Source organism: Tyto alba, unplaced genomic scaffold, assembly GCF_018691265.1.
Source record: "Tyto alba isolate M040663 unplaced genomic scaffold, T.alba_DEE_v4.0 Super-Scaffold_2, whole genome shotgun sequence".
Taxonomy (NCBI): domain Eukaryota; kingdom Metazoa; phylum Chordata; class Aves; order Strigiformes; family Tytonidae; genus Tyto; species Tyto alba.
This window is the reverse complement of record NW_024881282.1, coordinates 89,189,968-89,215,047: the sequence shown is the minus strand read 5'-3', so window position 1 is coordinate 89,215,047 and position 25,080 is coordinate 89,189,968. Positions and strand designations below refer to the sequence as shown.

Below are 25,080 nucleotides of genomic sequence, written 5' to 3'. Positions count from 1 at the left end.
AAACACCGTCAAAGTTCGATGCTTTCATCAGGGCAGGCAGTTTCACAAAAAGGCATCACTGGGCTACAGTGCTGGTGTACTATGAAGGGTACGGAAGTTTAAGGAGCTCAGGAGAGAGCAGCTGGCAAATATTCCCTGAGCTCACCCCCTTCTAGGGCACGTGTCCTAGAAAGTCTGCATGACCTTCGTCCCCAGAAATATTCAGAAATTGAAGGGAAAAGACCCTGAGTAGTCTGAAAAGACTCTTAAGGTGATTTCAGAGGAACTGGAGCAGGGCTCAGGGCAGGGACAGCCCCAGGGCCCTTCCAGCCTGCACTGTTTTCTCTTTTTACCCAGGTGGCAAGGAGTTTTCCCAGTAGCTCCCCTTCCAGAGAACCAGTAACACCACCCATATAATCAATCACTGGTGGCAGTTCAGTAAGTCCTTTGTTTGTCTTGGTGCCCCATATATAACAATACTTGCCTACTGCTGCCAGAAGATTTTAACTGAGTGATGTCCATCAGTGAAAAGAAAGCATGTGATAAAGGACTCAACACACCAGGTTTAAGAGCAAAACAAAACAAAACAGGAAAAGCCTAAGACAAATGAGAAATGGAAGTCAAATCAGAAAACAGGAGGGGGAAACAAACAAACAAAAAAAAAACAAAAAACCAAACAATCTGTGAGTTTACTGGGTGCTCGCACTCAACATGAGCCATCGCAGTGGGAAGCTGGGGAGGGCTGCATGACCCAGGCCCCGCAATTTCAGCATTTCTGGTAATAACACCAGCCACTGAAGCAGCCGAAATAGCACAGCCCATGACACTCTCATTGAGCAGCCAGTTTGCAACAGATAACTGCAGGAGGAAATATAAAAGAAAACACCAAGAAGCGTGTTGCTTGCCGTCACCGCAGCAAAAAGGAAACCATCTGTGCCGCTGCAGGGAGGATTGTGCAGAGAAGGGAGAGGATGTACTCACCTTTTTTCTTTTCGTCTGCAGGTTGACTGAGTTTCCAAATATCATAAATCCTGCTCAGGCCAAAACGGGCAAGCCCCTAAAACAAACAACAATTTATCTTAATACAGAAGAGTAAAGATGCTGTCTAGAGTTTCTAGATAAGCTAGCAGGGCCCAGTGTCAAGAGGGAGGGAAAAAGGGAAATGTGCTGAAGATGCAGAGCGGGTTTCCTGAAATCCCTGGAGCTGTAGCAGAAGCAAAGGCAGCTGAAAAAGCAACGCTCCAGCCCGCTCTGCGGACGGACAGACAGACAGACAGCGAGAACAGGACACTGTCTGATTGGCATTATAAGAGAGCCACGGCAGAATTTTATATTCCAAGTATTTTCAAAGAAAAAAAAAAAAATTCTATAATGTTTTTCCATTCACTAACAAGAAAAGGGTTTGGGTTTGGTTATTTTAGCTTCCAATAGCTGCATATTGCTTTGTTAAAAAGAACTTTAGAAGTGCCATCAATGCCGCTGGCTGATTGACTCCTCGCTTTTTCATGGGAAAGCCAGCTCCAGGCACGACTGCATCCTCTTTCCTGAAGCGATGGGCCACCACAGTGAAGATAAACTTGCTAAACTGACAGTAAATGTTTCAGTTTTCAGGCTTTGCTTTGACAGTTTTTACTTTCAGGAAGTGTTTTTCCCTGTTGTTTCCAAATTCAGTCCGCTTTGTTCCATCAAAAGAAGCATCAGTCTGAACACAGACTTATTCCAAACCGCAAAGGCAGGCGAGGATTTTGCTACTGGGTAGACAGTTCAAATACTCATGCCACTGTAATATGCAGTTTCACAGTGCAAAAAAAAAAAAAAAATTAATATGCAGCTTCACAGTGCAAAAAAAAAATATTAAAATATCAGCCTAAGATTCAAAAGACCAGGCTCTTCCTCAAAAATATTCAGCACCAGGACAACTGTTCACATGCTTCTGCATTTCTGGGTGCAGAACAAGATCTCAAATTAAATTATAGGTACTGATGATTCAGAGTTTGAAGAGTAATGACTCCTCTGAGGCTTCTGAAATGTGAAGCTTTATTAAAACCTCCCTGCAATTCAAGCACGTGAATTTCTGCAGATGTGTGCACACACACATACACTCTCCTGCAGATACGTGGGTGCTTTCTGCAAATGAAAATTCAGTGCAAACCTCAGAACTGCTGTTCCCTCAAGGGGCTAACATCCAGCATTGCTGAAAACCCCTATTTTCCCTCCCCAAAAAGGCAGGTGCACCGTTTTCCTGGGCTTTCCTGGGTGTATTGACACAGGGACCAGACCATCACAGGACTGGAAATTAGTAATGAGCACAGCCCAGCCCTCTGTGGCATCCACAAGCCCAGAGGTCACCTTCAGCTTCAACCACTGTCTTCGTCTCTGGAGAGAGCTTGAAAAATGTTTATTCTCTCAGGGCACAGCCAACCGCCTTTCACCGCTTTTTACACTCCGCCTGCAATTGCAGCTGCTTTTTATTTCCCTGATGCAAGAACACTGTGCCACTGTTGGCAGCCAAAGGCAGTCAGCAGTGCTCCACTAATGCAAATACTCGCAGCGACTTGTCACGGCCATTTATCACCCTTCCCCTACCCCAACCCCATCCAGCAAACTGGAACTGCTGACACCTCACCCCAGCCCGATGTAAAAAAGGGACAGATGAGCCCAAAAAGGCTTCGCCTGCACCGATTTGAGAGCAGCTGCTCCAAATGCCTCTTCCCCAGCCACAACAGATTGTGGCTTTCTCCTTGAATATTAGTTTTAAACCCGGGTGCTACAGACAGCGGGTCAGCCACACCTATTTCAAGCCACACGTAGGTGTTTCTGCTACAAGTGCTAACAGGCTTGGAGGCTCGAGGTTGGGATGTGAAAGACAGGTTGGCAATCTCCCCTTACCCCAATCACATGTATTTTAATTGCTTTCTCTCTTCCAGTAAGGTTCACAGCATCCTCGAACACGTTAAAATTGCTTCGTGATAAGATTGTTATCTTCCCTTCCATGGTGCCTCTCACGTCGCCTGCATGAAAAATTTCCCAGTTAGCCATGGCAGTTAGAAAGCAGGTATCTAAACCCAACGATCTCCATAAATTGGGATTAATCCTGGGACACTTTATTTATTATGCAGTAGCTCTGTAACTCTCAGCCGCTGAACAGTGCTGTCTGAGCCAAGAGAGGCGCTGACACAACTTACCCTTTTGGTTCCCACCCACTAACGTCTTATTCCTGATCTTCTTGCAGACATCCAGAATGGTTGCTCCAACGTAAGCTATTTCAGGACCAAATCTGAAGCTCTACGTGGAAAAATGAAGGAAACAGCAGGAAAAAGAAGAGGAATCTTGTTAGAACCTACAAAAGCATTACTATATCTAGAACCATACAATTCCCACCAACTTTCTGGGCAACTTTTCTCTTAGAAAAAAGCACCCAAAACCCCCCAGATTATTCCTAGAAATCCTGGTCACTCTTACACCCAAGGCGATAGGAACTGCGCCGTGAGATGGGACTGCCATACAGGGAAAAAAGTGTTTTCCAGCCTCTCCACCCCAAGAGCTGACACTGCCAAGACTCTTTCCCAGTAAGTTAATGTGACAGGGCACATCTGTCCTGCAGCAGGGCAGGGGCTGGAGGTGATGGGAAAGGAGCAGCAGAGGAGGCCTGGGGGGTTGATCCTCATGGTTTCCTCACCTGTAGATCTGGGGCCAACAGTCAAAGCAGCGTGAGGTGAAAGCCCTAATCAAGTTTCACTACACACCATGATTAAAAAACACCAGGGCCTGGCTGAGCACAACACCTCCGCCGGCAAAGAGAAGTGGAAAAAGCTTGTTACCCAAACGACTCCACGAGTGAGGTGATGCAAGGCTGGTCCTGAGACTTGTCACAAGATGTGCCACCACAAATAAAGGGAGTCCCTGCTCCTTTGTGCCCGTCCCTGGCTCCTGCCCCTCAGCAAGGCTGGCATGGTGCAAGGGGAAAAGGCAACTCAGGGGGATGGGTGTTTTGGTGACCGTTCTGGCTTAGGAGCTGGTTGCATTGAGGCTTGTATTGCTGGTTGAAGCTCATTCATTCCACGAGGATTCCCAAAGGGATAGTTCCTCCCTTATATTAGCTGTGAGAATTGCGTAGCCATGTGGCTAATCATGCCAAAAAAACCTAATCAGGGTGAGCTTTCAGTTGGTACAGCAGCAGGTTAGGTAATCCAGCTCGGAGACGCGAGCGTGGCTTGTGCTGAAAGAAGGCGAGAGCTCTCTTTCAGGGCAAACTCAGATCAGCTGAAGCTGCTCATGAAAATTAACACCCTTGGCAGATAAACAGGCCAGGAGATATCACAGACCAAGGGATGGTGGTGGGACAGAGGTGGCAATGCTGGAGTTTATCCAGAGCCACAAAAAAAGATGGTGTGTGCAGCCAGAAAATATATCCTCCTTAATCAGTGTGGTTTTATTTCAAGGAGGTCACTGCCAGAAGAAAATGGATCTCCCCTAACTCCTTCATCTCTCTGCGTGGGACCCAGTGTCATAACTGACTGGCTAGATGAGCAAAGAGTGTACCTGCGCCTGCCTGCTCAGCTGGAGCAGAGAACTAACCCAGAAAAGATGGGATCTCCTTGAAATTAGCCATATACGAAGGTCTCTGTCCCAGGACCCATTTCTCAAGCTTTCCTAGTGATTAGATCACTCCTCCAAGAGGCACAAAGGAGTTCTGCAGCGCAGAGTGTGAACAGCAAAGCACACCACTAGCCCAGGCAATGCAACGCTCCACGGTGACAAACTCAGGAATTCTGGCTGTTAGCTGCCTTCCGAAAAAAAGATGTGAAAAATGTTCCACTGCATTAGGGATCTGTCCAGGGAGGGACAGCAGCAAACCCTCATCTTACCTGGGTGAGGTAGTAGATATGGGTGTGAGGCACTGTGTTGAGGGTATTGACAGCACCTCGGAAGGTATAGATCTGCTGGTGAGGGTCTCCTACCAGGATTATGCCACATGTCTGTGACTGCACAATATCCACGATGGCTGGAGGAAAACATCAGAGCGTTAAGGGGGAGCCTGCTCACCAAGAGTGAGCTGTACCCTATCTCTGGCCTGATGACTCACAGCGTTTCAGAAAGGGTCAACACAGCTGCAGGAAACAACAGACTGAGGATAAGCAAAGGGGAGGGCGCAGCTGACTGGGAGCTCTACAAACATCCTCCCGCTATTTTAGACTGACGGTGTTTTTTCCTGGACTGGAACTCTACAGCGTCTTATTCCCCGGCTCGTGAGCCCAGCCCAAATCCAGCACCCATCCCCAGCGACCCGGGCGCGCTGCACGTGTGCGTGGTGACTCAGTGAGCACCTCAGCAAGCCCTTTGCTCTGCTTTGACCAAGCCTGCCCAAGGCTCAGCGAGGCTGGCAGAGCAACTGCAGCTGCCAAAGCACAACCAAACCCTCACGAGACCACACCTCCAGCAGGTGGGAGATGGGCTGAAGAAGCCTTTCAGCTGATTTAATATCCACTGCAAAGACCAGGCCTCCTTCTGTCCTTCTTCTTTCGCCCCTCAGGACACAGTTTGATCCACCTGGATCCCTTCGCAGAACCGATGCAACTTGCTTTGCAACTGAATGCTACTCCTCATATCCACGGCAAAGAAAGCCAGCAGCTCTCTGCTGTGTGACTCAGGAACCCCCAGGGTGGTGCGAGGAATGGGCAAGACTTGCACCCGGTGCCAGGCTGGGATGGAGCAGCTCTGCTGTTCTGACAGCCAAACCATTTAATATCTCGCCACTCTTGTAACAAACCATGTCCTTGACTATGCTGACGTTCTGTTTTTGTCTCTGTTAGCAGCACAGCAATAGCAAAAGGGACTGGGCAGCATGTCTGGATGCCCAAAGCAACTGAAAGCAACCCCACAGGCTGATGCACGTGTACTCTTGCAGCCTGCTTAACAAGCTGCTTTACTGAATCTGCAAGGCTCTGGGACCAAGAGAAGGGCCAGTTATAATGTTACAGCTGAGGGGAAGAAATTTGTTTAATTGTGCTACTTCTCCCACATCCCCGAGCCCACAAGCATCCTCTCTGTAAAATGCTTAGGAAGGCTGCAGCTCTGCCTCCTGTCACCACTCACCTGGAGTGCAGTCCTGTGCTTCATCAACAAAAATGGCATCATATCCTGAAAGCTGAGGCTTGCTGAGCTGCCAAAGTTTCAAATACCCTGAGAGAAGGAACAAGGCGTGTCAGTGAGAGGGTCGCATTCCCATCATAATCTTTAAAACAAGTCACTTTTTAAAAAAAAAAAAAAAAAAAGCTTCTGGCCCTACTTCTTGCTCAGAATTTGCCTGACACTTGGAGGGGTTGCAAAATTCTCCACTGCTCCCAGATGTTGTTTTGTCTCCCTTGGCTGTGTGAAGGATGAAAAAACCACCCCCCAAACAACCTGACTGCGCTGGAGGAAGGCAGCTATGCTGATGGCTCCAAAAATCTTAATGCACAAAGAAAATAACAAGGAAGAAGGTTTTTCCCAGTATGAGCTACCTTTGGCACTATTTGCACACGTAACAAGAAGCGAGAGGAAAGGACGTGCCAGCAGCAGCAAGGAACAAACACTCACTGTTAGCACTAATCTATATATATCTGTACCCTCTTACCATCACAAGTTATCTTGTATTTCTTCTCTGCATCTCCATCCAGCTTCTTCATGTTGTGCCATATCTCTTTCGCCTCTTCCACATTGATCTAGAAAGAGAAAACAGAAGGGTCTGGATAGATGGTTTTGAGCAGAAAAACAGTCCAGGCAGAGCAGATCTTGAAAAGCTTCTCTGAGGCCTTTCCCCTCCTACTTCACCTCTGTGTCACCACCAGTTATCCTGTTCTCAACACAGTCTTTCCCAAATGCAACCCCCTGAAAAGATAATTTCTTTGGCTCAGCTATAAGGACAGTGTAATAAAATACCTCCTAACTTCTGCACATTAGCACATACTTTGTGTTTATTTTGGCTTCTCTGGACAGCTTGTAAGGTGCTTAAGGGTATTTAAACTTTTGAGGCTGTGAGTTCCTTCCCTTCCAGAAATAACAACTGCAAATTGGATTTCTGCTGGCTGGACTGGATCGGATCAGATGTGATCAATGCAGAGCAGAAAGGCTAATTGTCTCCACAACTCCAGCAGTTGTTTGCAATGCTATTTTAAGTGTTGCTAAGATGTCTGTACTCTAAATGAGAATTTTTTGGGTTTCGCTCTGCATACCAAAATGACTACAAAACTGTTTATTGTCTTTACACATAATAACACTTCACTGCTCAGGCACTGATACAAACACATGCAATCTCTTCTCTTTTTGTCTTGAAGGGAAAAAACATCTGCACTGAGCAGAGACAATGATAATCTCCTCTCTGCAAACCAGTTGTGCAAACAGGGAGAACCAACAGGCCTCAATTCCTTTGGATTTGTCACCAGAGGAAAAAAGTGTTTTGACAGTCAGTTCTTACAGCTGAAGCACAAATACCCATGAACTATGGGAGATGTGGGATAACTACAGTCCCTTCTAAACCTTGTAGCCCGAGTCTTGCTTCACCTCAGATACTCACTTTCTTTTCTTCTTGACTGACAAGTTTTCTCACACCATGAGTATTTTTGAACCAAACAGGAGTGTGTTCTTCACAGATCTCTTTATCCGAAGAGGCAAAAAAGTTTTCAAGCGTCTGAGAGACCGTTTTCCCTCTTATGAATAGAGCTTGTCCCTTGTGGTTCCGGATGAGGGAACTGATGGAGTAAACTGACATTTTGGAGAAGTTCAGCTTGCCTTTTTCTTTATAGCTGTGCCACAGATGACAAAAAATAAGAGAGATGTGTTGGAACACACATGAAAAGCCTACTGGAAAAGCAAGCTTGCTTTTGCTTCTGTTGCACACTAACACTTGCAGAAGCTCTGTTTTATACACCCACTTTGACCTAGCAATGGAATACTTTTAAAATCTGCACATATTTATCCCGGGGGAAGCACAAACTTGTTAATGTTATAAACTTTACAGATGAAAAGTCAAGCCAGAGAAATATTCCCATCATTCACCCCTGCAATTACAGATTGTTTTCAGAGCCAGGTAAGAGAATTCCCCTATTCTTCCAGGTCGTGGTTCATTTTCCCTTCCGTCTGCAGTTTAGAAGTGCTAATATAATTGGCCGCAAACTGCATCAGTAGAACAACTCGGGTTAAGAAAATCCCTCCTCTGCTAAAGAAAATCAGCATTTCGAGAGGTTGTACCACTGAAGTGTAAGTGGGAAATGGGAAAAACCTATTTTCAGTGGCTTTCTGTCTCCCTGTGAAGTGCTCCTTGGCTGTTAACACAGGCAGGATGAACAGCGCCCAGAACAGCGATGGGGCTTATGTCAGCACGGTGCCAGAGCAGGGCAATGAGGGTGTATCCCCAGGCTCACATGGATGCTAAAATCACTGGCCCATTCAATCTGAAAGAATCTAAAATCCGCACTCACTGTTTGCCAACACTTCCAAATGCTAACGAATGGAAAGTCTTGCACGTTACGTTTCTGGGGAAGACACTTTTCCCCCTCTCTGCAACAGCTTTGTTAAATGTCACGTAAAGGAAACTCAGATCAGCAAACTTCTCTGCATACTTGACCAAGGTTGTGGTCTTTCCTGTACCTGAAGAACAGAAGAAAGTAAACAATAATGCATCTGGAATCAGGAATTAATGAATCTGCACACCTTTCATCAGCTTTACCTTCCCCCTCCTGCTGGCCTAACTGCACAGCAGGACTAATTTGCAGCTAATTTATTCACTGGCTCAACTGAAATCAGCAAAAGCTGTGGAGCAAAGCAGCTTTGAAAAATTACAGTCTGCAGCCTAAAAGCTTTAAAAAAATATTAATTTTATCGCCTAATATTCTAGAATTCTGAGCATACGTGAAGGTACTGGTTCTCTTGAAAGACAGCTCGGTAAGTGAAATGTTAAAGTTGCTCTTTTGAACGATTCATGAGCTCATTTGCCTGTAAGATCTCCCACTAACGCTGCTCTCCTTTACTCCAGTTTGCTGCAGGACAGCACTGTTGACACCTCGTGGCAAGGCTGCTTCACTCATGGAGTACCAACCACAACAGAAGAGCTTGGCATGTTTCCTTCTTTGCCCTTTCTCATATCCTCAGCAATGACGGCGTCAGAAAACTTTGCCACCTTGCTGTTCACACTCCTCCCAGATGACTCGTGAATGTTGGACAAAGCAAGTCCCAGCACAAATCTCTCCAGGACTCCAGTGGTTTACCACGCTCGGTGCAGAAAAAATGACCATCTGCTCCTACTTTTGTCTCTTTTGAACCAAATATTTGAACAAACTATTCAAACTAACTATTCACTCATGAAGATCTTTTACCATTTCGCCTGGTGTGGTGGGATGACCCTGGCTGGACACCACGTGCCCACCAAAATCGCTCTAGCACTCCACTCCTCAGCTGGACAGGGGAGAGAAAATATAACAAAAGGCTTGTGGGTTGAGATAAGGACAGGGAGATCACTCAGCAATTACTGTCATGGGTCAAACGGACTCAACTTGGGGAAATTAATTTAATTTATTGCTAATCAAATCAGAGCAGGGTAATGAGAAATAAAAACTAAACCTTAAAACACCTTCTCCCCCGCCCCTCCCTTCTTCCTGGGCTCAACTTCCCTCCAGATTTCTCCACCTCCCTGTGCAGAGGGATGGGGAATGGGGGGTTGCAAGCAGTTCATCACACACTGTCGCTGCCGCTCCTTCCTCCTCAGGGGGAGGGCTCCTCACACCCCTCCCCTGCTCCAGCGTGGGGTCCCTCCCACGGGAGACAGTCCCCCCGTGAGCTTCTCCAGCATGGGTCCTTCCCACGGGCTGCAGCTCTTCACGAACTGCTCCAGCGTGGGGTCCCTCCCACGGGGTCACAAGTCCTGCCAGCAAACCTGCTCCAGCGTGGGCTCCTCTCTCCACATTTCCACGGGTCCTGCCAGGAGCCTGCTCCAGCACGGGCTTCCCACGGGCTCACAGCAACCCCCTGCTCCAGCGTGGGGCCCTCCATGGGCTGCAGGTGGAGATCTGCTCCACCACGGGTGCAGGGGCACAGCCTGCCTCACCATGGTCTTCATCACAGGCTGCAGGGGACTCTCTGCTCCGGCACCTGGAGCACCTCCTCCTCCCTCACCAACCTGGGTGCCTGCAGAGCTCTTTCTCTTACGTATTCTCCCTCCTCTCTTCACTGCTGCTGTTCCACCCCCAGTTTGTTTGTTTGTTTTTTTTTTCCTCCTTCTTAAATATGTTATCACAGAGGCGCTACCACCGTTGCTGATGGGCTCAGCCTTGGCCAGTGGCTCTACTGGACACAGGGGAAGCTTCTAGCAGCTTCTCACAGAAGCCAACCCTGTAGCCCCACCATTACCAACACTTTGCCACGCAAACCCAATACACTTGGTACAGATACTGGGCTCGCTGGTAGATTGTTCCCACGTCCCTGTAACTCCACTGCCACGGCAGCTTTCAGCAAGAGGCCACACTCAGCTACTTCGGCCGCTTCACCTTCGAGTTCCTTTACATCTCCTGGGTGATGCAGTCCAGATCATGAAACGAAACAGTACCAACGCATAATTTATTTGCAACCTTTCCCAGGTGAATGTGAGACTGACCCTCTGGTGGACCCCCTGTAGAGAAAGATCCTGAGGCTGGTCTTTTCCAAGACCCTCTACGAGGAACACAAATGCAGAAAGACATTTAGTTTTTCTGCCACCGTGTCCTTCACTCTACAGCATCCTTTACACTGCAGGTAGCTAACAGATGCTTTGGCAAGCATCCTCAGCCACATGTTTGAAGAAGAATTACAAGTCTTTTTTGCTTTTTGACAGCGGTTTCTCAAGATCTTTTTCTGCCCTGCCTTGTTGTGGTTACATATAATCTCTCAGAGTTCATGAATGTTCCCTTTTCTGTCATTTGGACGCGGTGGCTTTGTACGGATGTGAGAAACCACTATTGGTGGCTTCTGTGCTGGGCTGCTTAGCTGTACATGTCCTTTTGCAAGTCTGTTCTGGCAGAGAGCTTGCATTAGCTCTGAGCCCCTAGTGTGGTGTCTTTAAAGGAAACTCTCTGCAGGTGGATGGAGATGATTTAATTTTTCCATTTCTTTTATATAGGCTCCCTCGATTTTATGCAATTCCCCTTTTCAAAACAGTACATGAGTGCAGAAGTTTTCCTGGCTTGTGTTGCTCCTACAAGGATGCTAAATCTAAACAAGTGAGAGCAACTCCGTCTAGTGGCCTGTGGACAATAACACTGTGAAACAGGCTCAGCACACAGCTCAGCAACACACAGGGAGTTGCTTCTCCCTTCCTGGGTTCCCTGACAAGCTGCTCTGGGCACTTATCAACAGCACCCAAACACTCTGTTTCAGTATCGTGTTCAAATATGATATTTACCCAGTTTGCATGGGAGTAACCACCACCACGCTTCCCAATCCTATTCCTCTGCAAAATCCTGCTCTGAATTTTTGTATTGGTTAAAAGTAAGCTTGATCCCCCCAGCATCCACACAGTTCCTTGGACAGAAGCAGCAGGGACGGAAGGAGCAGAATTAGAGGTTATGCATTCATTCTTACAACAGAATTTTTGGCTCTTACCTGCAAATGCCATAATTTTCACTATTTGACCGCTCTCGATTTTGTGATTCAAAATCCTTTGCTGTTCATGGGTCAGCTTTACTTCAGGCCAGCTATTAAAAACAGACAAAAAACAGAGTGAGGAATTAATAAAATAAATCCTCTCACGTAAATCAAACAAATCAACTAGCAGCTGAAGGAAAACAGTGAAGGATTAATCCCATCCCACAAGCAGGAAGGTGGCACTAGAGCAAGTTGGTAACTGTTCAAACGAGAAAATCAGGCAATAAGAAAAGATTTGAGATAGCAAAAATAAAAACTAAACTTTGGGGAAGGTTACATAGGAGATCTTCTCAAAGGCCAGTCGTTATGCTTTAAAACTTAATTTGGCACCCCGGCTTCTTAGGCTTATTGAAAGCAGAGATTTAGGTTTGGGTTGTTTAGTTGCTTTTGAGAGCGTGGACCTTAAACTGCTCTCAGCATGTAGGACAGATCAATTATCTCTGCCTCTCAGGGGAGCCAAGAGCTTCGATTAACATTAAGAAAAGGCATTCAGCGCTTCCGGCTGGAGTGCAATTGTTTTATTCATCAAGGTCTGAAACCTGTCATCGGCCAAATGTGTGAACCATCTCTTCGCACAGGGTCCTCCCCGATACCACGCGGAAGGGCAGAAAGCCTTGCTCAGGTATCCTTGACATTTCACAGCCGGCAGTTAGATGGCTGCCCTCAGGACTCATCGTTCACTGAACAAGCAAAATATGCTTAGAAAAAAGGCTTCAGATGGAGGGGTAGAACGAAAGGGCTGGGAAAACAAGAAGCACTGAAACCCAACGACTGTTCACCTTTGATTTATTTTCTGTATGACCTCTCTCACTGTTGTACCTTGGATCATCGGTGATTTTATGGGATTTATCTTTGCTAGATCTCTGTGATGGAGGAAAGCACCACTATTCCCCTTCTGTAGGTAAGGACAAGGAAACTAAATGACTCAACCCTGGGTAGCTGCAGCAGAAAAGGAACCAAGCCTAGATCTCCCCAGGCCAGGAAAGCGTTTCACTCCTTACTGTCCTTCCTTTCTAGGCAGCAAGCGACCCAACCAGTGCTATTTTATAACAGATATATATTTATATATACCGGTTAGTATATAACAGTTCTCCAACAGGATCCAGAAAACAGGAGCCAAATCAATATCCTGCGGCTGGTATCTCGTTTCCTCCCATGCACAGAAAGCAGCGTTCATAAACAGCCCCATTATTTGCACTAGGGTAACGTCACCAGCGAGCCAATCCCCTTTTTGGCTGGCTGCAGCTTGCGTTTCTAAAGGAATACGCTGTTAAAATTAAAGCAGGCACTCTCCCCTCCTCCCAGAGCTCCTTACCCATAGGGAGCGTGGTGATTTGGGAGGGGATTTGGGGGTGATTTGGGCTCTGTGAAATTTTAGCGGCCGTCACGCTGGAGCACACAGTGTTCCACCGATGCATAGACCCACTGGTGAATGATGACTTAAACTCAGTCAGGGCTTGGTAATGCAATTCCTAAAGATTTAAGGCCTGATTATGGTTTTCCTCTGAGAATTCAGGGAGAAGATGGCAATGTTTTGTACTAATCATTATGAATCTCAGAGTCTTGTCAACCAGCTCCTGCCATGAAACGTCTGCTCCCCCTCCAAGGTCCAGCACTCCACCAGGGCCCCGTGGACTTGGGTGCACTGCTCAGATCACCTAAAATAGCATTACCCAGACAATAAGTCCTGTCTGCAGCATGATGCCAGCGTTTCTTCTTCCTCTTCTACTGTCTGCATAGTTACAGAAGCATTTTCCATCAGATACAAGCAGTAGAAAATATTGTAATGGATCCTGGTAGAAAGGACAAAAGAGAAACTGTCATTGAGAAATCTTCATTAACAAATTAAACGCCTGCAACCACTTAAAAGGCCATCAATATCTTGAATACTTCCAAAAGAACAATGCACAAAACCCCAAGCTCCCAGGGAGCTGCAGGGGACAGTATTAATGCTTTAAAGTGCAGTTAGTGCAGTCAATTTTCAAGGTAGAAAAGGCACCACAGGGACAGCTCTGTTTGTGGCCTCTCCCTCACTCCTACTAGGTTTGTGTTTCAGGGACTGCAAGGCAAACATGACCTGGGATCAGAATCCACAGGATCCTTTTGCTCTCCTGGATCACTACTAGCAACAGAGTCTGGAGGAGTGTGAGAAGGAATTTGGGGCTAGTTTAGGCCCCTAAAGTGAATCAGTTTCATCAACTGTCTTACAATGGTTTTACACAAGTGTGTTAGCTCTGACAATAGTTCATGCTGCTTTGTTACTGCAAAGAGAGGAGCACAGTGACTCTGCAGCTTTAATTATGCCGGCAACTGCTGGTTTAAAATCAACCTCCACCGTACATCAGGGTTGACACCACTGTGGTTTTTCCTCTTTTAGAGCAGCTTTTTTCCTGCCACCTAACAGCTGCCACGCTGGGCCACACTCCAGGACAGACTTTGTGTCTCGCATTAGGTGACCTGCATGCTCAGACTCACTAGTTGCTCTAGGAACTGCAAATAATCAGACAGTTTCTCAAGGACAGGTTTCCTCTTTACGCCCTAAATTACAAACCTTATGGGGTTTGAAGAGATAACAGCAGAAGAGACGTGGTCATTCCTATTTCTTCTAGTCTAGATTGTTCAAGGAGATGGAGATGGGACGTGGGTGATTTTGACCACGAGCTCTCTTTGCTAGCAAGTGGCACCCTCTATCTGCCATATCTTCAGCAGGCGTTTAGTCGAGTTAATGACCTTAGCCAGCAATTAACAGTCACTAACAGGCCAAACAAGCATCCTGATTTCCCTGGTTGGTAGCTTGAGCACATGGCCCATGGCTGAGTAATTCTGCAGTGTCTAACACATGCTGGACCATACCTCACAGAGGACAGCTTACAGAACCATCTTCTTTCTGGCTATAGTTACATTTTCCAGTGCAGTTCCTTTCCAGTCTTCTCGTAAGAAGAACTCATATGTGTCCTTAATCGTTATCTCATCCTCACTGCAGCTCTGAAGCAACCTGTAGGCTCTCACCTGCATTACCAGGCATCTCTGTGACCAAAAGGCACAGGATGGATTGCTATGCACATGCATCAGGAGCCCACAAGACTTGGAGTATCAGTTAAGAGGAGTGAAGTAAGTGACCCATCTCAGGAAGGTAATAACCGGATTAAATTGTTGCAGTTGATGTGTATCTATTTCTAATCAGCAAGTTTCCATAGTTGCTTTAAAACCTGCTTTTGTTCCTGAAAAAAAATTATTTTTCTTGAACACTGTCTCCTGAAAAACAAGCAGACTATGAAACAGTCTAGGAATTAAAGCAAATCTAAAGGCAACGCTCCTGAATGTTCCTGTAAAAAGCTAGGGATGTGCACACTGTTCCTAACAAACTGCACACAGGGAGGAACCAGAGAGCCCTAAACAACAGGAACACAACTGCTCATGAGCATATATTCACTGTATACATTACGTATTGCCATGGCTAGAAAGAGGCAGCCTGCAGGAAGCATCTCCCCACTCCTTACCTGTTAGTGATCGCAATGTTCCTGTCTCTCATCGCGTAGAGCAGCGTCGCTATGCAGTAAAGCGTCTCGGCCACGTCCACAACAGAGAGGGTAGAGCAGGGTCTCTGCAGACACGCCATCAGCTTCTGGATGTCACTGACGCCGTCGGAGAAAAGCACCATGACTGCAATTATGGCCCACATGTTCTCGGGCTGGTAGAGGCAACAGCAAGAAAGAGTGAGCAAAAAGCTTTGAGCCCCTAGAAGCAGGGAAACCCTGCTTCAACACTTATGCCGTGACAAATGGCTAAATCCTCTTCAGTCACCCTGAATAGTACCAAATAACACCCCAAAGGGAAAACATTTAGAGGTCGGAGGGCAGATAAGTCTTCAAAACACCAGCAGTTGTTAAGCCTGTTAAATGAACCAGCTAATAACTTAAACCTACCCCCGTCCTGCTCTGTAAATGAGGCAGGTTGTTGACAACGCAGACTTCAGCCTTTGAGAAGAGGTGATGACTCTTCAAACACCGGAGAACCGCACTGGGATCCACCTTCCGCCCGGTGGGCATGGCAGACACGTATCTGAGCAGAAAGGGAACGGCAGCATTTGGTAAGGCAAATTATCAGATTTCATTTCATATCAGATGCCTTAATTTGATAAGGCAAAGTAACTCCTGGCAAATTACTTATCACTTGAGAAGGCTTCCTGATGAATTACTCTCCAAGTAAATAACGCCTTCTCCAAAGTACCACCAGCCAGGCTGCAGCAAGTTTAACTATGCCTCGCTGTGTGCCCCACAGATTTGACCAGATGCGTTCAGCCGTGAGGCCACAAGGTGCTGAATTTGGATTTCCAACCCGTTCTTGTGCCAAGAGCCATTTAAACAAGTAATTCCCAGCTCTGTTACACAGACACGTGCTTAAATACTTTTCTGCACCAAGCCCTTAGTCTGCACGTTCCTTCTGGCTGTCTCAAAGTCTCATTCCAGAAGACAGATCCACCTTGCTCTTAACCCAATTTGACTCTTCTGTTTGCACCATCTAACTGCCATACAAAATTGTCCTCTAGACTACAGAGATCTGAACAGAGCACTTGCTTTTATCAGGCACCTGCCTTGGGCTTGGGCTTGCTGCTGAGCTGTGACTGGTAAGTCCATGCGGGTCCAGCAGAGCAGCCTTTCAGGAAAGGAAAAGAAGAAAATACTTTGGAGATGGAAAGGACGAGGAAGAAGAGTTCAAATCTCACACTGTCCATGACATACTTGTAATTTTAGCTAAACCCAGAGATGCTGAGCCTCTCTGAGACCCTGGCTGATCAGGAGATGGAAAATTAATGCTGACATGACAGATGTAATGTAAAGGGATACTAAAAGGAACGCTTAAATTGAGCGTCACTCTCTCCAGCATAGTCACCCTGTAGGAAGCAACCATATAACATCTTCTCCCAAGCTTGTTGTTGGGTGCCAGAAGGCAGCAAGCAACAGGACAGCGCAGCCTTTTTTGATTTTGTCATCTAATGCTTGTCTTGAAGCTCCTAGCAGCATCTCTCAATTGCTGTACCCAACCTGGCTGTGCTCTGACATACAGGTCCATCACCAAAACCTTCCTTTGAGACTCCAAGTCCAGCAGCTGCTTGCTGATACTCTCTTGCTCAGGCTCTCCTCACCTCTTTCCTCCTTTAGTGCAACAAGCATCTCCCTGCCCTCCAGGAGGCAACACCATCCAAGACAAAAGGCCACTGTCAAGACTTTTCTTCTGCCCCTTCATCCCAGTCCATGTTCAGCTTCTCCATCTCCTCAGACATCAGTACAAGGCTATCCCCATCCCAGGCTTTGCAGCCTCTCCCTCACCTAAACATCACTTCTCACTTGCTATCAAAATCACAGAAACTGCAGAAGGGACTTTAGAAGCCAACTGCTCAAAGAAGGGATGACTTCAAGGTTTGCTCGTTTGTCCAGCTGAGGTCTGAGCATCTCCAAGGACGGAGATTCCTCCCCTCTCTGGGCCCGTCTTTGACCACTCTCCTAATATCTAACTGGATTTCCTATGTTGGAACTTGTGCCCATTGCCTCTTGTCCTCTCACTGTGCACCTCCAAGAAGAGTCTGGCATCATGCTCTCTACAGCCCCTCCCTAGGCAGGAGAAGACAGCAATTAGATCCCCTTTCCACCTCTTCTTCTCCAGATTCTATCATCTACTTGTACATCACCTCAAATACTGGGTTCAGGTTTGGGCCCATCACTCCAAGAAAGACACTGAGGTGCTGGAGTGTGTCCAAAGAAGAGCAGTAAAGCTGGTGAAGGGTCTGGAGCACAAGTCTTATGAGGAGCAGCTGAGGGAACTGGGGGGGTTCAGCCTGGAGAGAAGGAGGCTGAGGGGAGCCCTGATGGCTCTGTACAGCTACCTGAGAGGAGGTTGGAGCGAGGGGGGGGTCGGTCACTTCTCCCAAGTAACAAGCGATAGGACGAGAGGAAACGGTCTCAAGTTGCACCAGGGGAGGTTTAGATTGGATATTAGGAAAAATTTCTTCCCCCAAAGGGTTGTCAAGCACTGGAAGGGGCTGCCCAGGGCAGTGGCGAAGTCACCATCCCTTTTGGTATTTAAAAAACAATGTAGACATGGTGCGTAGGGACATGGTTTAGTGGTGGGCTTGGCAGTGTTAGGTTAACGGTTGGGCTCGATGATCTCAGAGGTCTTTTCCAACCTAAATGATTCTATGATTCTGTGCTCCAAACAGAACAAGAAAGAGGGGAAAGTTTTTTTACCTATTTCTAGAACCCTACTGGTGATTACTACTCTTAAAATAATTTAACCTTCCTCATCTTCCTGTACGCCTCCCACCTGTTTAAAAAACAAACCCATTTCTCTCCTGGCAGTTCATAGGATAAAATGGAAGAAAACCCAAAGCAAAGAAGGTCTGAGGATCTACAGGTACAAAGTCAAGTGTTGAAGTGGACTTACCTGATCATCCCCAACACACATCCTTCCTGGTCCTTTGTTATGGCAAAATCCTGCAAGATCTGTTCAACTCTATGCAGGGCTGTGTCCTCCTTCATTAGGTACCGATGGTACAGCTTTTTCCAAGGAATGAACTAAAATGTGAAGCACACACCACCATCTTTTATCTCACAGCATTAGAAAATAGGTTTCTTCTGGCAATAAGCTAATCAATGTGACTTCCAAAGAAGACCTGGAGTTCAAAAAGTCCCTGTAGCTTGATGGAAACAGGTACCTAGCATGAGATGGGGAAGGAAAGAGGAAACAGAGGAAAGAAGGAAAGACTTGTTCCTCATAGCCTGCAAACATGTCTATAAAAGGCTGTTTTTTCTAGACTGACGGGAACAGGGGGATGCTGGTTCAGTTTCACATGTCAGAGCATTAAAGGAATGGGGGTATTTTCATCAGTAACACAAAGATCTGCTCTGAGCGGGGTCTGAGTGCTTAAAATCCCCATGTCCACAAAGCCCTACCCTCCCATAGCCTGCTGTTTGGACTTCTTTGGTAAAAACAGGCAGGGTGCTGCCTTTTAGGCCGTGTTACGGAGTGAAGAGCAGATTTGGGAGAGGACTTGAGCATGCTGAGCATTCAATGTATGCATTTTCTATGCATCCTTCTAGCTCTTCAGGCTCAAGGCACGCACGCTGTGCTGACAAAGCAGAGGGCAAGACACGTCCTAAATTGTGTCCAGTCCTACCCATCCAAATTTATCGGAAGGGCATGAACAAGAACTTGGACCCCCACGAAAATCTGGGCTGCAGTCAGTCCCCCACCACTCTGAGTCAGGCTGAGACAGCCTCTTCATACAAGCTAGGTGTTTCCAGTGTGAACAGTGAGCGAGTCTAGTGGTGCCACTTGTCTCTGAGCCACCTCTAATTGAAATGCAGAGAGCCTCACTGTGGCCAAAATGACTGCCAGTGGGTTCATGACTGTTTGTACTGTGAGGTCCTTGACTGCAGATGAACCAAACTCCATGAAAAAAAAAAAAAAAAAAAAAGAGGTAAAAGTCCATTTCTCTAAACCCATTTGACTACAAGAGGCATCACACACACAGACACACACACAGAGGCTGGGGGACAGTGACGGCCACCAGCCACAAGAGGACACTGCCCAGTCTGGTAGCCAGAATTTCCTGCATGAACCCTGTCAGAAAAAAAAAAGCTGCAAGGAGAACAGTGGAGAGTTTGTGGAGTCTTACAGGATGCTCTCTTTCCATGTCTGGGAAGAATGCATCAAGGGAAGTTACCCCAATACTGATCTTCTGATACAGGTTGGCATTTGAAGATGCCACTGTGGTCCAGAAGACCGAAAAATGACAAAAGACCTCGTAAGAAAGGATTGTGGGCATCAGGGAACAATAAAGGGATGTAAAGGAACAGAGACAGATGCAGCATGGATGCTCCTACAGCAACACTTGCAGCCACAAGACTAAGACAAAACAGAGGAGAAGGGACAGGCTCAAACCAATGTCACAGCAGTCCTTACCAGGGGATCATTGACTATCTCCCTCCAGCAGTGACACACCAGGCTCAGGTTCTGATACAGATCAGTCACTGGTAGGAAAGCAAAGATGTTCCTAAGGACTTCAACAGGCAGCTCATCAATACTTCCCTGAGGTACTTCCCAGTTCCGAGTCCCCAGGAGTCCGTAGTGTGCATCAGGGACTGGTTCAATTTCCATATCATCAAGTTCCTGCTTGATTTGGCTCCGTTCCAGCTTGATCTGGCTGTGTTCTGGATGAACCACCATTGGCTTCTTCTCAGGCACACCCCATAAATCATGCTCTGGCTTGTGAACGCCTGCAGCTGCAGTGGACAAAGACCATTTTCTGGAGCTTTTCCTGGGAGCTGGTATGAAGTCCTCATCCTCCAGAAAAGAGCAGGAATCACTGTTCATCTTCATCAGGGTGGAGACACTGCCGAAGGAACCATGAGGTTCACTGAAGATGGGATCCAGTAGCTCTTCTTTGATTCTACTATTCTTTGTCTCACTAGCACCTACTCGTTGTGTCTGAGAGATCCTGAAGTAATCAGTGATGCTCCTCTGCTGACCTTGGCCTGCAAAAAGAGGAAGAGCGTGAGTGAAGTCAACAGAAACAAGTGCAAAGAGCACTGCTCCTAACTGAGCTAACAAGGAGACCAGAGGTTGTGTAAGGTGGTAGTTATTTCCACGGGGTTCCTCACAGATGCATGAGCTTACTACAGGTGAAGTGTCCCGCTTCATACTGCTTCTTTGGCAACATATGGAAGTCAACAGAACAACACTGACCTCTTTGTACTGTCCACATAATCTGGGCACTGTCAAGGTCCATCTGACACTTCCACTAGCTTCTAGAAAAAGATATGGTCTGCGTAACAATCTCTCAGATGAACAATCCTTAGCTAACATAACACAGTGGATGCACGTTAGATAGAAACACGGCCGCACGATAAATTTCATAGGAGATATTTCCACTAGCCAAAGAAAGAGAAACAGCAAAGAAACAAAATGTGAGACTTGAGTTGTTGTGGTGTCCCTCAGGCTGAGGTTGGGCTCCCTGTAGTTATTTATTGTTTTTAACTTGGTGAACGAGAAGCAGACTAAGATTTTAGAAAAGCTTCAGGGTTTAGCTACTGCTCTGCATCATGAGAAGGTCACAGCACCAAGCCTCTAGCAGGCTCCTCCTACCACAGTGTAAGAGACCGACACCTTTAAGAGGATAAACAGCCATTTCTTGCCAGATGCTTCCTGGCTGCAATGTCAAAAAGCACTGGAGGAAACTGAAACTTGGCAAGAGACTGCTCTCAGCAGCTTCTCCTTTCTCTGACTGCCACACAGTCCATGTAGCACACAGACTAAATTTACCAGCGCTTAGAGCATTCATTCTGTTCAGCTCCTAGTCTGCAACATATCTTGATGCTTAGCTAAGAGGCAACTCAAGAAGAACAAAATCACAAGCGGCTACTGCTGATTTTAACGCGTTTTATTTCTGGATGCTCATGAAGGCATGGCTTGAAGAGGTCTGATTTACAAGACACTTGCTGCTTAAAAAGACTGGCTTCCCTGCTAATGTTTGAGTCCAATACCCTAAAACCTGAAGCATCTAAGATTATTAGATTTTTAAAAGTGAGCTAGCTGAAGATACCACTGACATGAAAACGGAAAAGTATGCCTATGAGCACAGAGTCTAGGACTCTGGTGTCTTGTCCTGGCTCACCAGCTCACCAGCACATTTTCTCTGTGAAGTGAGAGCTTACACCAAGGTACAGAAAGATTCCCAAGCCTCCCAGGGAAACAACAAAATGCTCCTAAGTCTCATCTTACACAGTGACCAAGGCACTCAGGAGCGGAGGAATAATTCAGGATGTTTTTTCTCTGCTTTCTACTCATCTCCTCGCCTACAAGTGTGTGTAGTGACTCTTGGTGTTACACAGGTTTTGAGGTTGGGCCTTTAACCCTGCACCATGAGCTATCTGAAAACAGCTCCTTCACCTTCAGTTTGAGCACAATCTGTCGTGTGCAGATTAGCTCCAAGTCTTATCAATCCTCAAAAGCACTCTAAGGCTTCAGCACTTCTGAGACCCACATCTGCAAGTTCTGTATCATAATGTTTCCCACCCCCAGTGAAGCTGAAGGTCATTAATATCTGTTAAGTGCTCGACAACACTTTTGCAGTCCTATAAAATTAGCTCTTTATTATTTAATAATGATCCTAAGGAGCATCTAGAAGCAGGAGTCACATCATTAATAGTGCCTAATTGCAGAGGCTGTAGCGTTACTCGTGGAGAGCTGCTGTTCTCCCCAGGCAGTCTCTGACAGCTCAGCAATAGAGACCCAGAAGCATTTCTGGTGTGAGGAGAGACTAAACACACATGTGATGGCAAACCTTCTCCCTCATAGAGGGAAATCGAGGTATCTCTTCTTCTTGCCACTTGGCTTTGTGGAGGCAGAGGTGAAGGCATGCACCACTCAAAATTGAGCCATTTCTTCTGTTTGCACTCCCCCCACCTGGAATTACTCTCCTATCAGCACAAGTTCAATGACAGATTACACAATGCCCTTTTGCTCCACACCATTTCAGCATTTTTCTCCCCCAAATCCCTCAGCCTTCAAGGTATTTGTAATCAGTGTACCTCTTTGACGTCTCCGTGGCCGGTGGGTGGGATGGAGGCCCCAGTTTACATCTCCTCTACTTTGTCTTTGACTCAACGGCTGCGTCAGGGCGGATGAGCCTCCTGCGCTCCGTGCAAGAGCTTCGCAGTCATCGGCCGTCAGGTGCGTTTTCTTGAATTGCTTCACTGCTTTGCCAGCGTGCAAAAAAAACAAAACCCCAAACCAACCTGTTAGCAAACAACAACGTACAATCCACGCCTTTAACAGGGGACTAAATACAGTTTATTTTCAGAAATCGTATGGGACAGTCCCAGTGTTTCAGCCAGGAGAAACTTGTACAAGGCTCTGGCGAGATGCTAAGGAGGGCAACGCATTGTGCCAAGGCAACACATCTGCAGTCACTGCAACAGTAACTGCACCCCCAGTCCCCATTCCTCCGATGTACGAGGCTTTGGAACAAAAAAGAACGGCATAAAATCAGAATCCATGCAAGTTTTGTGGCTTTCTCTAAAATACCATAACACGGAGGAAGCAGATACAGGAACTTGTCTAAATGCAAAGTAGCGTTAGGAGGATGCCAAGGAAGCCTGAGGAGGCTGAACTGCGCAACCCTCTGCAAGAGACGACCATGATTCGCCTGGGGAAGGTCAAAGCCAACATTCAAACACACAAACTTGAGCCTCTCGCAAACAGATCCAAGCTGGGATCCTCCACTGAGGAGGAAACACAACCTACTCGCAGCACAGCTCTTCCCTGCGAGGAGGATGGTTCAGAAGCAGCACAAAACTATCTGAAAAGTTATTTTAAGAAAACCTTACTTGAAATCTGCACGAGCTCCTCTCTTCCATACATGGGACGGCCAGCAGAAAAAGGACAAACAACACAACTTGTTTCTACTGAAAATGCTCATGAGAAACCCGAAACCATGGCACAGGATGGGCTTCCTTCAGATAGGAGAATTATCAGCAAAACACCGCTCAGGCAGTTTCACTTTTTATTACTCGATTGTGCTGCGGAGGATAAACTCCTCTCACATGTTTGACAGCCACAAAACTAATCGACTGCTCTTGTACAGCAGGATCCAAGGGTCAGTTTGTTTCGTTATGCTGCTTCCTCCTTTTCATCCACGTCAGCTTGACAGAGCAGTGTTAAAAGCACGCACTGAGCTCCCTGGGGAGGCTGTTTTCTAACATCCCACGTTCCTCAACACACAGCAAATGAGGCAAGTGGAAGAAAAAAAAGCAATGCAAGACAGTCCTGTGGCACTTAGCGACAGGGTTTAGTTGTGGACTTGGCAGGGTTAGGTTTATGGTTGGCCCTGATGATCTTCAGGGTCTTTTCCAACCTAAATGATTCTATTCTACGATTTTACTTAAAAATGGCATTTCTCATTTGAAATTGAAAAGTTTTTTGGGTTAAGCAGTATGAATCATTGAAGTGTCCCAATTCTTTTAAGCACATGGTCCTGGCAAAAGTTAGAGCCAAGGTACCGGCTCTGTGCCTGTTCCTGGAGCTGTCAGACACAGAAAGCTCTCACGCAAGATCGGATGTAGGATTGGAGGCAAAACTTCTGCTCTCCCAGGAGAGCTAAATCCCTAATGTGCCAGGACCACGGCACAGGCTTCAAGTCCAGAAACCCCAACCCAAAATGACCTGCGTCAGGCTTCACCTGCATTCATTTTTTTTTTTCTCCTTTTTTTCCCCAAGATTTCCCACTGGCGACAGCAGCAGGACACAAAAGTGCTGAGCAGAGGTTGTGCCACGTGGCCCCGTCAGGGTAATTTATGGCTTCGATCACGTAAGGAATGGGGGGGGGGGGGGGGGGGAAGGACCTCATCAGCCACGAGAAGACACTCCAGTTGCAAAGCCAAAAGCCCCCCCTGAAACACCAAAGCCCCCTAATTGCCAAGGCCCCCCCCAATAGCAAGGGTTCCCCCCAAATGCCAAAGCCCCCCCTGAAATGCCAAAGCCCCCTCATTGCCAAGGCCTCTCCACAAAATGCCAAAGCCCCCCCATTGCCAAGCCCTCCTCCCAACAGCAAGGGTTCCCCCCCAAAATGCCAAACCCCCCCCATTGCCAAGCTCCCCCCCAACAGCAAGGGTTCCCCCCCAAAATGCCAACCCCCCCCCCAAAAAAGCCAAAGCCCCCTCACTGCAACTGCCTCCCCCCAACAGCAAGGGTTCCCCCCAAATGCCAAAGCCCCCCCCCAAAAAAGCCAAAGCCCCCTCACTGCCATGGCCTCCCCCAATAGCAAGGGTACCCCCAAATTGTCAAAGACCCCTCATTGCCAAGGCCTCCCCCTCATAGCAAGGGTTCCCCCTAAAATGATAAGCCCCCCCATTGCCAAGGCCCCCTCCCAATAGTAGAGGTTCCCCCAAAATGTCAAAGCCCCCTCACTGCCAAGCCCCCCCCAACAGCAAAGGGTTCCCCTCCAAATGCCAAAGCCTACCCCCCAAAACACAAAAGCCCCGCATTGCCAAGGCGCCCCTCCAAATGACAAAGCCTCCCCCCGAAACACCAAAGCCCCCTCATTGCCAAGGCACCCCCCAAAATGCCAAAGCCCCCCCCCAAATCCCAATGCCTCCCCCCGAAACACCAAAGCCCCCTCACTGCCAAAGCCCCCCCCCAACAGCAAGGGGTCCCCCCCAAATGCCAAAGACCCCTCATTGCCAACCCCTTCTCAGCCAAGAGGCCCCCTGCTCGGCCCCCCCCGTTGTCAAGGGCACCCTGTTGCTAAGGGCCCCCCCGTTGCTAAGGGGAAGGTTCCCCCCCACCCCCAAATGCTCACTCCGCTCCAGGCGCGCTCGAACCACCACCCCGCTCTTCGGCCGGTCCCGCCCCTCCCCGCCCTCTGACCAATCACAGAACCCGCAGACCCCA

The 25,080-nt window shown here is 47.3% G+C and overlaps 1 protein-coding gene across 2 annotated transcripts in view; it reads right to left on the bottom strand.

Annotated features, from left to right (window-relative positions):
• FBH1 (F-box DNA helicase 1) overlaps positions 1-25,040 on the bottom strand; it is a 30,661-nt gene extending 5,621 nt beyond the window's left edge. Inside the window, exons 1-17 of one of the 2 annotated variants that reach the window (XM_032986763.2) lie at positions 24,989-25,035; positions 23,019-23,041; positions 22,221-22,385; positions 19,594-20,165; positions 18,073-18,203; positions 15,558-15,693; positions 15,132-15,322; positions 13,305-13,424; positions 11,590-11,681; positions 8,439-8,607; positions 7,535-7,763; positions 6,596-6,683; positions 6,076-6,162; positions 4,848-4,984; positions 3,165-3,264; positions 2,869-2,990; positions 961-1,036 (exon numbers count right to left, since the gene is read on the bottom strand). In XM_032986763.2, coding sequence (XP_032842654.2) covers positions 961-1,036; positions 2,869-2,990; positions 3,165-3,264; positions 4,848-4,984; positions 6,076-6,162; positions 6,596-6,683; positions 7,535-7,763; positions 8,439-8,607; positions 11,590-11,681; positions 13,305-13,424; positions 15,132-15,322; positions 15,558-15,693; positions 18,073-18,203; positions 19,594-20,165; positions 22,221-22,385; position 23,019 — 2,416 coding nt within the window. In that variant the 5' untranslated portion in view covers positions 23,020-23,041; positions 24,989-25,035. Of the gene's footprint in view, positions 1-960; positions 1,037-2,868; positions 2,991-3,164; positions 3,265-4,847; positions 4,985-6,075; positions 6,163-6,595; positions 6,684-7,534; positions 7,764-8,438; positions 8,608-11,589; positions 11,682-13,304; positions 13,425-15,131; positions 15,323-15,557; positions 15,694-18,072; positions 18,204-19,593; positions 20,166-22,220; positions 22,386-23,018; positions 23,042-24,988 lie in introns of both variants that reach the window. The other variant, XM_032986762.2, reaches the window with a different exon arrangement.
• Positions 25,041-25,080: the final 40 nt, after the last annotated feature.